At 35.4% G+C, this 14,455-nt stretch overlaps 2 protein-coding genes across 3 annotated transcripts in view; both read right to left on the minus strand.

The window, feature by feature from the left end:
- Positions 1-1,257, minus strand: part of LOC124358408 — a 68,501-nt gene extending 67,244 nt beyond the window's left edge. The window contains exon 1 of the mRNA XM_046810708.1: positions 1,093-1,257. Coding sequence (XP_046666664.1) covers positions 1,093-1,110 — 18 coding nt within the window. The 5' untranslated portion in view covers positions 1,111-1,257. The remainder of the gene's footprint in view (positions 1-1,092) is intronic.
- Positions 1,258-11,002: 9,745 nt separating this feature from the next.
- The window catches only part of LOC124357665 (acetylcholinesterase-like), a 34,286-nt gene continuing 30,833 nt past the window's right edge, over positions 11,003-14,455 (minus strand). For both annotated transcript variants that reach the window (XM_046809646.1, XM_046809647.1), the window contains exons 9-11: positions 14,219-14,390; positions 11,534-11,669; positions 11,003-11,352 (exon numbers count right to left, since the gene is read on the minus strand). In XM_046809646.1, the coding sequence (XP_046665602.1) occupies positions 11,187-11,352; positions 11,534-11,669; positions 14,219-14,390 (474 nt within the window). In that variant the 3' untranslated portion in view covers positions 11,003-11,186. The remainder of the gene's footprint in view (positions 11,353-11,533; positions 11,670-14,218; positions 14,391-14,455) is intronic.

Consider the following 14,455-nt stretch of genomic DNA (forward strand, 5'->3'; position numbering starts at 1 on the left):
ATTGTCAGACAGTAATAGTGAATACGCTTGTGGAGCGCAATCACAATATCTCAGTCCTGAGTGCGTTAAATTGCAGTGTGTTTGTAAAGCGGAGTGTTAGCTTCACCTGGTGTAATCTTTTAATATAACATGCCCACTATATTTTGTCTTATGTTTTCGCTGAATGTGGCAACTTCCTCGTCAATATAATTGGCAGAAAACGTTTAAAATTAGTAATAAGAGAAAACATGTAATTTTAAACCAAGAACAATTTATTTGTACATTGTTAAGTATGGTCCCATGTCCCATAGTTTATTGAATTTCAACGTAAACTCTTTCTGTCACATAAATAGAAAAAGCAAGAGAACCCGTAAGAATTTTGGTTCTGTTTGGACGGGTCTTTCGTGGTAAACATATACTTAGGATATGAAAAAATCACATCTTTATCTTGTTTAAGTGAAAAATATACAAAGGTGATTACCAAGTTACATCAAAATCTGATTATTGTAAATATCAAGTCTGCAGGTTTTGAAGGTGTTTTTTTTTGTGGAATATACATATTTAATACAAACCAGGATGTTGAATTTTTTACTGTCTGAAAAGAATGACGTGTTATAAAAATGTTTACCAAGTGTCACTGACATTGAATTAGTCTAAATATCCAGTATGCAGGGTTTGAAGGCGTTTTCGTGGCAAATACACATTTAGGATAAACCTGGGATGTTGATTTTTTTACTATATGTGAACGTTGCGTATACAAAGGTGATTTATCAAGTTTTATTACAATTCGATTAGTCTAAAATGTTAGTATCCATTCTGCAAAACAGACAATCCCCTATCCAACTTTCTATTTTTAGTAGTAATAATTTACAAAGATACATCTTACAACAATTATTTATCCCTATCATTAACATAATTTTACTTTAAGTATTTAAAAAAATGTAAGATTAGTAAGTTAAAAAAAATTATATGAAATCTCAGGTATTGCAGGTATACAAGAAAAGATAACTTCAAATGCCGTTTGAATTGATCAACAATCAATTTTTCAATTATAAAAAGCTGAGTTCACTCATATAAAAAAGTGAATTTGAAATTAAAGGGACCTCAACTTACCGTACCACAGCTAACCATTTACTCTGTCGAGATTCACACCCTTTTGTTTTAGTTAAAAAAATATAGACGAAAACTTCCACAGTGTCACTTGAGCGAAAACAGGTCACTGACAGTCCCAGTGAATCAGAGATTAGGCCAGACGCAGTCTGATAGATGGTTAGTTTCAAGATCAGACTATGGCCTTGTAGGCTACTTAGCAGATGTGATGTCACCAATCAGTCGTGCATTGAACTACAGACCCAAAATGTTCCAGTGTCACTGACGAATTTATTTCACCAACAGTCGACTAGAAGATCGGCGAGATATGAACCTCCACTTGGCCACGTTGAAGAAACAATAACATTGTCCAAACTTATAACATAAGTTAATAGCATACAAAGAAGTCTGGGGCTAAGATTGGTGAGTACGACTAGGTGATAGTTTCGTCCCAAAAATGGATCGGGAAAAAGTTGCGAATGGTAACGCTGGATTGAAAAAATCCAAAGGCGCTTCTTGAGACTTGTTGTGAGGCACCTCGTGTTCAGATACTTGGACGTTCCTGTTCATGTCATCTCTTCATTTCTGAACACTATATTTTTAGGATTAGAATTCACGTTTGCATCAAGTATAAAAACACCACAAGGTTTAAGGTTAATTATGCACAAAACTGTATTAATGAGTAAATAATGCGGTAGTGACTTCATCACAGTCAAGGTTCACAACTGAACAGTTGTATGTTTAAAGACTCATACGTATACCAGAAGGTTACAAAGTAACGGGAACAAGTACCAACCGTGTCATTGCACAGAAGAAGGGCACTAAATAACACTTCCTTAAAAATGTTTAATTTTTGTGTACTATTCTTAGCCTTAAGATTTAAGATTTTTGACACCTGAAGAAGAGGTTAGATTTGCAGTCTTAAAATGTAGTATTACATTTTTGTAACATTAACGATGTCAAATTTCCGAAAGTCTGCTATCATATCAAATCTTCCGTTGTCAATAATAAAGATTAAACAAAACATTTTAATGTAATAAGTACAAATTATAATACTGATATCGGTTTTTGTTTAAAGTTTGTTATTGACGGTGGAAGGTTTGAAAGGATAATAGGAATTTTAACGTTTGTCTTAGTTATATGTTACAAAAAAGTATAACGCTATTTTCAATCTTCGAAACGCAGTGTTATACTTTTTGGAACATGTAACGATGGCAAATGTCCAAAATCCTATATTGTATCATTGGGGGAAAAATTAGTACTAAAATGTAGTATAATTTTATTTATGAAATTCATTTTTTAGATATTCTGATGTTGCGAGATCACATTGATTATCCGAGTAGCAAGATAACCAGGCGAGGTCTTGACACTTGAGTAGAACACAGATATTACGTGGCACAACGGTTTCAACTTAGATTTATTGTTAATCCATAGATATAATTTACAAAATACAGTTCTTCTACAATACACAAGAAAAGTTCTCTATTGTCTATTATTATTAACTATGCCATCACACAGAAACCATTCCAATTCTCAAAACTATAATAGAGTGAAACTAAAGTGAAAAAAAAGTAATAGAGTGAAAACTATAGAGCGAGTGAACTGCCCCGTTTACGCATTCTGCAGACTAATCTCGTGTTGCAGTCTGCAGAGACGGATACTAGATCAGATCATCTGAGGGATTTTATGGTTGGTACAGTACAAATACAAATACAAATATTCTTTATTTTCAAATACATTAAGTATTGAAATGGCGTCAAATAAAATCAACACAAACAGTTGTTACAATTTCAAAAATAAGTTTTTCAAATGGCAATGTTCATTGTCTTCTTTCAATAAACCCGTTAAGTGAGTAAAAAGGATTGTTAATTAGCCAGTCAGTAAGAGTAATCTCAGTCTTCTCCCGGTGAGGCATCTCAATTCTTCAGGTAGAAGGTTGTGCAGCTTCATGCCCATGTAGGAGGGTTTCTTTTCATATAGGGAGAGATGGTGAACTGGTAGTTGGTAACGAGTACCGTGTCTAGTATTGTAGTCATGTAGGTGTCTATTCTGCGTCAGGGGTTGTCCAACAGCATATAAGATGACTTCTTTTATGTAGAGGTTTACTATTGGCATAATCTTCAGGGTTTTGAAGGCTTCTCTACAACTTTCTCTGTAGCCTAGCTCAGCTAGGGTTCTTACGGCCCTCTTTTGTAGAATCAAAACTTTCTGAAGATTACTTGCGGAAGTTCCTCCCCATATCATTAGGCCATACCTGATGTGGGTTTCAAACAAGGAATGGTAGGCAATTTTCGCAGTAGATATGTCGCTTATACATTTTGTACGTTTGATCATATAAAGGGAGGAATTTAATTTGGAGAGAAGATTGTCTACATGCTGTGACCAGGTAAATCCCTCATCAACAATGACTCCTAAATATTTAGCTTGGGTGTTTCTTTCCACATCGGGTATTGTTGGTACTTCATCACATCTTCTCCCAAATGCGACTTGACTAGTTTTGTCTGGATTACCACCAAGTCATTTGAGTGGCAGTACTTATAAGCCATGTTCAAGGCTGTGAATGATCCGATATCTAGATTGTCTTTTTGTCCAGTCAAGAGCAAGGTGGTATCATCAGCGTACATTGAAACTGTACAAAATTTGTCCAGGTGTTCGGGTATGTCATTTGTAAACAGTATAAATAATACTGGTCCCAAAACAGACCCCTGGGGCACTCCTCGATTTATAGGTAAAGGTCTTGATCTAGTTATTGCTGTGATTCCACTAGTTGCTTGTTTTATTTCTACTATTTGTTTTCGGTCTTTAAGATAGCTTTTAAACCACATCTTGGCTGTGCTCTTAATTCCTAATTTGTCTAATCTGTGTAATATGAGATCATGGCTCAAGCAGTCAAATGCTTTACTCAAGTCTAGGAAGAAACTAATTTTCCTTCCTCAAGGTTGTCAATTATGTAGTCAGCAAAATCGGTCAGGGCGGTCATGGTTGATTTTCCCTTGATGAAGGAACCATGTTGTCTCTCAGTTAATAAATTAAACTTCTCACAGTGGTCCAAAAGCCTTCTCAGGACAACTTTTTCTAAGATTTTAGAGAAAGTTGGCAATATTGATATTGGCCTGTAATTGCCAACTTCGGTTTTACTCCCCTTTTTATGTTTTGGGTAAACTTTTGCAAGTTTTAGGGCTGATGGAAATTGACCTTGACTCAATGATTTGTTAATAATACTTGTGAGGGGGATCGTTAGTGACTCCTTACAATGTTTAAGCATTTTTGTGGAGATATTGTCGGTGGCTGCAGAAGTTTTTTGTTTGAGAATTTTTTATAATATTTTGTATTTCTATTTGGCTTGCGTGTTGGTAGTTATGTAAGTCATGGCCGGTGTCCGAGGTTGTGTGTGGGTCTATAGATGGTTTAGGATTGTTTTTCAGCGTTCTCTCAGCGATGCTGGTAAAGAAGTGATTCATATGGTTTGCAATTTTATAGGGGTTATCTTCTACATGTCCATCAATTTCAAGCTTGAGTGTTTGTTGTATTACATTTTTTATCATTTATTATCTGTCTTTCATCATTTATTATCTTCCACAAGGCTTTAGATTTATTTTCTGCTCTATTCATGAAACTGGCTGATGCCTCTTGTCTTAATTTTCTCAGCCTCAAGTCATATTCTTTCTTAGCCTTTGCTAGATTGCGTTTATCTTCTTCATTATTTGTTTTCTCATATACTAGAAGTTTCTGAAGGAAGTTTTCTTTTAGCAAGTTTACCTGATGGTCTACAAAATGTTTATTTGTCACCTTCTTTTTCCTTCTAATTTTCTTTAATGGACATGCTTGATTGAGAGCCATGGTAACTATTGACATAAATTTAGTATATGCTTCTTCTGCAGTGTAAGCATTGTGCACTTCATCCCAATTTTCTTGTAGCAGTAAAGCATTTAACATACTAAGGTTATTCTGGGAATAGTTTCGGCTCATTCCACTGTAATAGGTGTTTTCCTGACAAGTCCTTATTTGTGACGTGCAAAGTTGTGCAGTATGGTCAGATAGGACGCTGTGAAATACTTTACTTTCTACGTCTTCAAGTGGTAGATTTGTACAAACACAGTTAATTGAAGACCTTGTATTCGATGTAATCCTAGTAGGAGGTAGATTCAATCTATAAATGTTGTAACTGGTCAAAACATTATTAAGTTGTTTGTTTTCGTTGTCAGTCTTTAAGCAGTCAACATTGATGTCACCTAATAACAGAATGGGGTGATTTTCTGCTTTTGTTTTTTCCAACATTTGTGATATTACAGTGCTTGATGAAGGTTACCAGAAGGAGGTCTATAAATTCCAGTAATGTATAATGGTTTTTTGTTCAATGTTAGCTTAATCATTGCTGTTTCGCAGATTAATTCTTGACAGTATGCTGAAACAGGGATTGTCTCTGTCAGGTGGAATATGTTTTCGTCAACATATATTGCTGCTCCTCCTTTAGTATGGTTACTTCTACTAAAGTAGGTGGCAAGTGTGTAGCCAGAAATTTTGATATTTTTTAAAATGTCTTCTTTAAGTCCATGTTCTGTGAGTATTAAGATCCTTGGCTGTACTTCTTCAAGAAGGTGGACTAATCTGTTAGTTTTATTCTTCAGTCCTTGTATATTTTGATGTAGAACAGTGATTTTTAGGTTAACTTGTTTGCAGGGTGATGGGGATTTACAAAGATCCTGGTTTTGTATTTTTGTTTGAATTTGTGAATTGCCTTTGGATGTTTGCCTAAAAAATGTTTTTCTGGATGAACTCTATAAAAAGTATTTTGTCTAGGTGGTGAATAGTCATTTGGAAAATGTACCTGCACTTCAACAACTATCTTATTGCTATTTAGTACTGGAGTGTCTGGTGTTTTCAGTTTTTGTGACGGGGTTTGTCTGGCTCCCCCACTCTTCTGTTCATGATGGTCAGGTATCGGGCCGGAACCCTGTGTCACAAGAGACCTGGTCAGTTTTTGTGACGGGGTTTGTCTGGCTCCCCCACTCTTTTGTGCATGCTGATCAGGTATCGGGCTGGAACCCTGTGTCGCAAGAGAGCTGATCAGTTTTTGTGAAGGGGTTTGTCTGGCTCCCCCACTCTTCTGTATAGTCTGGTCAGGCGTAATTAGGTCAAATTCCGGTGTTTTGTGGTCTCTACACTTTTTTACTTGTAATGAAACACTAAAGTAATTTGATTTTCTAGTTTGTCTTATTGGGTAGTTTTTACTTTTTAGTTCTGAAACTGGCTTTAATTTAGTAAGACGAGCCTTCTGTGTCTTCCTTATATTTATTTCTTTGTTCTGGTCTTCTTGTCCCGTTATTGTATTCAGGACATCAGCCTTAAGGGCTGGCAGAGGGGCATAATTATTCATGACATAACTCGCAAGATCTGCCATGGACTGCTCCATATGGTCAAATTTTTCCAGGACAAGAGCTAGATCCAACAAAGAAGCAGGATTAGGATTTGTCGATTGTGAGCTAACAAAGGTTGTTTGGGTTTCCATGTCTTTAAAAGTTTTAAAATTGTAACTATCAGTTTGCTCAGTCATTGTTTTTTAATTTTTGAGATGATTTTTTCTTGCTCGTCTATTTTATATAGGTAACCAGTGAGCATTTCTGATTGTTTTATGTAGTGTTCCTCAAAAATATTTTGTAAGTCAGATTTATCTTGTTTACATTTAATAAGCTCCTGCTCTACATCCTCCAACTTGTTTAGCAGGATTTCAATTTTCTGTATATGTTTAATTTCTATGGCTGAGAGTTCTTCAACTTTTGCTTCCATACTAAGTGAGTTGGCTTCAAGTAGAGAAATTCGACTATTTAGATAGTGGATGTTATTTTTCAATTCATTATTCTCCTGTAGTAAGATTGTTCCGGCCTCTGCAGCTAGGGTCAGAGATTTTTCTAAGTCCTGATCTTCTAGCTTTTCATGGTCAATCAGTTTAGATTTTACTTCGTCTAGTTTTAAGTCAGTCAGAGAGGGAGGGAGAGAGGGAGTTGTGCTTCTAAAACTAACACATTGAGTAAAACTATTCAAGGCCTTGAAAAGAACGGTCTGAAGTGATTGGAGTTGTATTTAAATTTAAATTTGGATCACTATGTTCTTGATCAAGCTGTTGGTCTCTTCTACAGGTAATACATTGCCATTTTGCAATTTCAGAATCGGTCCATTTTTTTAAGCTTTTTTCTGGAATGTTTTGGCATCCTGAGTGGTACCATTTTTTACATTTTCCTGTACATTTTATTCCTGACAATCTGACACCTAGGTATATCACAATTGCCACAAGGATATTTTGTGGGCATTTTGTACAGCTAGGTACAGAGTAGAGCAGGAGTACAGCTTAAGCTAGGTCAGTAAGTACACAGCTGCTAGCAGTTGTCAGCAGGTTGCGTAACAAGTGCTGAGCTGGTTGTAATGAGGTCAGGCGGCAGTTGTCAGTTCAACATATGTTGACGATAGACTGCACTTGTATTCTTCATTAAAATTGTGTTTGTGATTAGTTGTCCTCTGTTGTCATGTTATATGAGAAAAGATTTTCTTTTAGCTTTGGTTTCTAGATTTGATGTGGCTGCAATGATTCAGCCAGATTGCTATGTTGTATTTGTGACATCATCATCTAGGTCAGTTGTTGGAAATCAGTTAATTGAATGTTTCTCTTAAGTCTTGAAATTAAGATGTGAAATAATTGTGAGAGGATCACTTACAGTACTTCAGGTAAGGCGTAGTTTGTAGGTAATTTGTTGAATTTACCTAAAACCATCACTATTTCACAGTTTCCTGGGATCACTTATCACTATGAGTATTGGCAGGTAGCCATGTTTGTTTGATTCAGTCATTATACCATCTTTACAATGTATACATTACTTTTCATCTAATGTGACCAAAGTTCTACATCCATGTAGAACCTTCTTGAAAACTACTATTTAACGAACAGCAAAAACAATGAGTGGTTTGGCCGCTTGTACTTGTAATTCATGATAACACACAACAAACGGGTGTCACAGATTTTTCTGGCTCATATTACTTATCATTTCAAACAAAAAATGTCATATAAACATATGTCGAGAAAAGTCTTGTTTAGCCGGTAGCGGCCATTTTGTATTGTTTATACAAAAATATTATCTCTAAAACTAGTTAAAAACTAAAATAACAAAATTTGGCACCACTAGGTTTTGAATATGTAAGAGGAAAGTTTTTTAACGTGTTTTAATATTAATAAAATAGCGCTTGTTGAAGTCATATAAAAAACCAGTATAGTTATAAAAATGTACAAGATAATAATTATTCAAACAATTTTTATACAATTGTAACTGTACTTATTTGAAGGAAAACCGTGAATACATAAGCGAGCACGACCACTTAAGGTAGACTTGCACAAGCCGGGAGAAGCAAACATGTCTTTTGATAGGTATCAGCTGTTTTATATAGCTTATAAAAACTGTACAAGACACACTATTTTTTTGCTAGCTGCCGCCCCTTAAAGCATGTGCTCCTAGGCCTGTACCAACTTTGCCTAATGGGAAGTTCACCACTGTCTATTAGTAGTAAAAAGGCGTAAGTATACGCCTCATTCAGATAAACCTACTCCATGCCAAGGGCACAACCGACATATTGGGTAGAAGGTTTATCACAGCAGGCCTGGATATCGCAGTAATCCAGGAACCTTGGAACCTCAGCTGTGACTGCAACGCACACCACACCTACTGAGGCAGCACCAACATTAACCCAAGAGGTGAGGAGCCCCTGCAATTTTTGTTTTATAATGATATTATTCTAGATAATAGGGGGTATAGTCCCACTTTAATAACTAGAGTAAGGCAAGAAGTTCTGGATATTACCTTATCTAAAGGACTTAAAAACATTAATATAGTAAGATAGCATGATTTACAGGAGGCCTCACTTTCGGACCACTGTCCCATTAGGTTCGACATAGAGTTGAGGTGAACGTGACTCATAGGGTTACAAAATCCGCCAACTGGAGGCGATACTGAGTGTCCCTAGCAGAAGAGCTGGAGAAAATAGAACCCTTTCAGAAAAATGAACTTGGACTAGAAAGGTCGGCTCAACTGGTAGAGCAAGCCATTATAAAGGCCTATAAGAAAAACTGTCCCCATAGACAAAACATGATAAAGAAAAATGTGACATGGTGGACTAGGAGGATAGAAACGCAAAAACAAAACCCGTAAACTTCTCAAATGGGCAAAAAGGACAGATGACTGGATCTCATACCAATGCCCTAAATACAAGAAAGAAATTAGAAAAAATAAAAGAAGAACCTTGAGATACTTTTGCGAAGAAATAACGCCTACCAGAGGGTGCCATGCTTAAAAAAAACTCAAATTGATCACTCTAAACCTTAGGGTCCTTATTAAAGGCCAATGAAGGCCTTACGGTGAACAAGAGGGAGACTAGAACTATTATTGAAGACGCACTTTCTGGGCGGTCTCTTGACTCGAAATGAGGATTTTTATTTTGAGTGGGGAAGAGATCTGGTTAGGAGTTGCTAAATCCAGATAACAGTCCAAAAGAATCTTTAATCTGAAAGGATTACATGAGAAATATGATCCTTTAAGCCATTTAAATCTCCTGAAGAGTTTTCCCGGCTTTTCTCCAAGAGGGTATTTACGAACCAGGAGTTAACCTAGCTGTGCCCCTGGGAAAAAAGCCACAGTCTTCCAAACGAAAGTCATGGCAATAGAATCATGCGTCAGAAGACTCATACAAATGAGGCCAAAAGGATCAGAATATTTAATCCTCTCTGACAGTCAGGCTGCACTAAAGACACTTGACACCTAGTTGTTTGACTCGAAAGCAGTTTGGGAATGCAAGAATGTTCTGGTAGAACTGGCAAGGAAGAACAGAGTTATACTCGGTTGGGTACCGAGCCATGAGGGCAAGGCATTCATGGAAACGAAAAAGCAGATACCCTTGCCAAAATAGTTACAGAATCCCTTATGGTAGGGCCTGAGCCAGACTGTGGAGTAACCTTCTCTTACAGCAAAGTTCTCGTAAAAGATTGGGGGAAAAAGGATTAGATCCTTTACCTGGAGTAGGGCCTCAGATTTAAGACAATCGAAAATGTTTATCTCTTCTTATGCTAAACGATGGGCATCTCTCTTAGAACAAAGTAAGGAAGATATAAGACTGATAGTAGGGATTGCTGACAGGACATGGGTCCCCTTAGAAAACATCTTATGAAGGTGGGTCTTTGTCAGACTGATGAATGCAGACTCTGCAGAGAAGCAGAGGAATCAGCTGAAAACGTATGGCTCAACTGTCCTGACTTATCTAAAAGTAGGAAAAAATTCCTAGGGGCATATCTTCTCAGCCCCAAAGCCATCAGAGAACAGGACACCTCAAATTTGATTGGCTTCTATAAAAGTCTCATATTTTGAGGGCACAAACATAAATAAGAGAGGCGCAAAGATCATTTTAGGACTGTGTGTGGAGACAGCCGTCTCTTTACCTCCGCCCCTTTGTGTTTAAGATTTTAAAAGATAGTCTAATTTGCCATAGACATATAGTTCGTCAAAACAGCTTGTTTGGCATACAAAAATAATTTAGAGAACTGATTTTTATGATTCCTCAGCTCATCCAATAAAGAAAGAATGAAAAACACTGCCTATCTTCTTTGATGTACAGGATGCATCCAAAGAAGGGGTTTCAGCTTCCAACTTTGTTGAGGATGGGAAAATCGTCATTCCCTAATCACTGAAGCAATAAACTGTTTACTGATAAATGTAACAGCATGTACTAGCCATATGTTACTAATGAAAAAATTCGTCGAACACATTTATACGGTGTTTTATATTGGCAATAACACAATCAGAAACTGGAGAAGAGTGTATTTCCAGTTGATCATGCTAGAAATAGAATATTCAGGAAAGAAATGAAAGATAAGAAATTGGAATCAATAAGAGCCGACTGCTACTAAATCAACCTGTTGTACATTTAATTAATGTTTATATAATAGTTTAAAATAATTTGTAAACTAATACAATTTTCCAGTAATACTTTTTTCAAATGTTATGCAGTATCATTTCAAATGTATTAAACTAGATATTCCAACATATTAACATTGTCTGCATTAACATTAATAATAACAATGTTTTTCAGTATGAATATGAATATTTTTCACAAATTCTCCTCCAGAACTTTGTTCTATCTGGAAAAGATATTCCATTTGATGGTTTGATAACCTTTCCTAGAACCAAGAAAGAGGAGTTGTCGATATTGTCGGGTTTCCAAGTTACTCCAAGTCCGTCACAGTTTGGGTTACTGTAATTAAAAAAATTTGAGTTAAATATATGTAAGAATATGTAGCAAAATATTGCACAAAGTAGATTCGTCTATAAAATGTGCTTTGTTTACTAGTAAAAGATTTTATATTGGGTTACAACAGCAAGATTCAAATCCCTTCTCCCCACAATAAATAAAAAGAGCAATATAGAACGCTTACCTGGTTTTGGCATAAGTTGTCCATGCTTTCAAAAACTTGCTCATGAATGCTTTATCTTCATCATTTGGTGGAGGAATGGGACACTGGGTCATGTTTGTGGAGAAGAGATATGGCAGCTCATCAGCATGACTAGCACCTAGAAATTAGAATATGCATAATTCTGATGATATCATTCAATCGGAATTGTTAAAATGTCGTCTATATTTGAATAATACTAGATATCTACATTAGAAGCCATCCCTTAATAACGTAATGTTAAAATCTGACTTTTTAGACACTCCTCTCTTCATGCCTTTTTTAACGGACTTTAACACTAACCCCCCTTAATAATTATGTAACGCTGCAACCAATACCACTCTCTAACTTATACAAGAAGTTTCAAAAAGAGCTAACACATTTCAACATCAATTTTCATTCACAAAATTTAAACCATATGGTAACATCTACAGATACAAAAACTCAAAAAGTTTATAGTGCTACCCTTTATGGCTCTGCAGGTTTGAACTTGAAATTTAGTATTTCACACACCTTTCCTGCATGAGGATGCTGATTTTGTAAAACAATATATATTTCAGATGAAGTAACTTTTTACATTAATAGTCATTTCAATCGTCTAGAATTTGGGGGTTAGAACCACCACATGAGTTTATCGAGCATAAAGGTGACACTCAAAAAGTATCACATTTGGTACGCTTTAACGCACAATAGAGGGTTGGAGCCATTTTTCTTTGCAGAGAATTCTGTAATCGGTACAATTTTTTATGATATGCTGAAAATTTTTGCATTTTCCCAAATAGACAAAACTGAAACTATGGAAGGCCCAATATACTTCCAGCAAGATGCTGCTCCTACACAATTCTACAATCATGTTTGGCATGTTCTGGATAACAAATTTCAAGATTGATGAATTGAGAGGGGAGGGCCAATACAATGGTGATCAAAGAGTCTAGATTTAACTCCAATGGAAATTTTCTGATCCTATTTCAAGAACATTGTGTATTCAGAGGAGATTAGAACCCTTAACCACCTACGAGAGCAGATAAGGGATGCTATTACAAGCACAACTCAAGAAATGCTGAGAAATGTTTGGCGGAAGATTGAATTTCGATTTGATACCTGAAGAACCATAAACGGTGGCCATATCAAGATTTATTGAGTACCACTGTAAACTTTTTGAATTTTTCTATCTGTACATTTATAAATGTTACCATATGGGTAAATTTTTTGAATAAAATGTATGGTAAAATGTTTCAGTTTTCCCTATATTATTCTAAAAACTACAAGACATTTTAAATTTCAAAATAAAATGTGATTTATAACATAAAAGCAGCATACCATAACTCTAGAACATCATTTTAAACTTTTTACCGTTTCTTCTTGGTATGTGCATTTTTGAAATTTAAAATTAACATTTAAACAAGTATTCAGGCTTTTTTACACATTTTAACTTAAATCTAAATGCAACCATAATGTAGCAAGACAATCACTACACCAACACTCGGCATGGCACTCAATGCACTATTAAGGACCTAACTCTACAGACCAAAAAACCACAACTGAGACACAGCGACAGAAAATCTTGGCTATTAGGACCTACGTTATCATACGGTGGATACTATACAATCAGAATTTCCACACCAACAGACGTGTTAAAACAAGCAGAAAAGTGATGAAATCTGTCAACGCCATTTGCAAACATGAACATTTTGTCAGTTGAAAGGCATCAGCTTTTTTGATGTGCTTGTTTCTCCCGGTATGTGCAAACATACCTTTAAAGTGGGCTGCTTGCTTATGTGTTGAACGATTTAAAAAAGTACTGTTGGAATTATAATTAACATTACAAAATAGTTGGTGTCTTGTAAATTTGTAAACAAAAATATTGGTTTTTTTGTTATCTGTCTTCAAAACTTTTTAACCGATAGCCATTTTGTTAATATTAGAGCAAATCACACCATTATTATTTATAAAGTTTCCTCTTATTTATCACTGCCTATGTGCGGTATACATAGTTCTCTTTACTAGTTCTAGAGGTAATAATTTTTTATAAAAAATACAAAATGTGGCTAACAACATGTTTCTAGACTTATGTTATAGGACATTTTTTGTTTGAAATGATAAGTTATAACAACCACAGAAATTTGTTCCATTCTTTTCTGAACATCCTGTTTAGGCTCTATGAGTATGGTACTGCCCTACATACAAAGATATTAAAGATAATATGATAGAGAGGCTGATAATCGTTCCATGCATGGGAATGAAATTGCAATTGCTATTCACATTGGAATTTTATGATAAAAAGCTCCATGCGTAGGAAAGAAGTTTTGCAATAAATTGCCTTCTCATTTGAGGAATATTGATGAATACAATAAAGTAAATAAAATCTTAAAGAATATTTAATAAGCAAAACATTGTAGTATAATGTTGAAAATTCGTAATGAAAATGAATAAATTAAATATATTTATTTATTTTAAAATAGGCTTTTATTTAATAACCCTTGTAAGACCACTAAGAAAATTATGTGATCAGGTAAAGCCTATCGGTAACTGTCTGTACTACCAGTTGGTCTCCATAAGTGAAGTTATTTAATGTATAACACTGTATACAGCACTTCCTTTTTCATTCCTTTTTAAATCAACCTTTGGTCATAGAAAGGAATATTTACCAGTAATCACTTCTACACTTACCACTACCAACAAACTGTTCAGCCCTGTCTGGATACGACAGAGGTACTGTTGAGTAAGAGAGAGCTCGAGGGCTTGTGTATGTGAACAGATAAGAGTAGACTGGTATCTGTTGTTTCAGGAAATACTGTCTGGCGTTTTGAAGTGGCATTGCGAAATGGATATCACCTATAAGCTGAAATTCAAACATAATTCAATTAAATTTGACAATAAAATCATATACCTGCTAAGACAAAGAAT

Source organism: Homalodisca vitripennis, chromosome 3 (genome assembly GCF_021130785.1).
Source record: "Homalodisca vitripennis isolate AUS2020 chromosome 3, UT_GWSS_2.1, whole genome shotgun sequence".
In the NCBI taxonomy this organism is placed as follows: Eukaryota; Metazoa; Arthropoda; class Insecta; order Hemiptera; family Cicadellidae; genus Homalodisca; species Homalodisca vitripennis.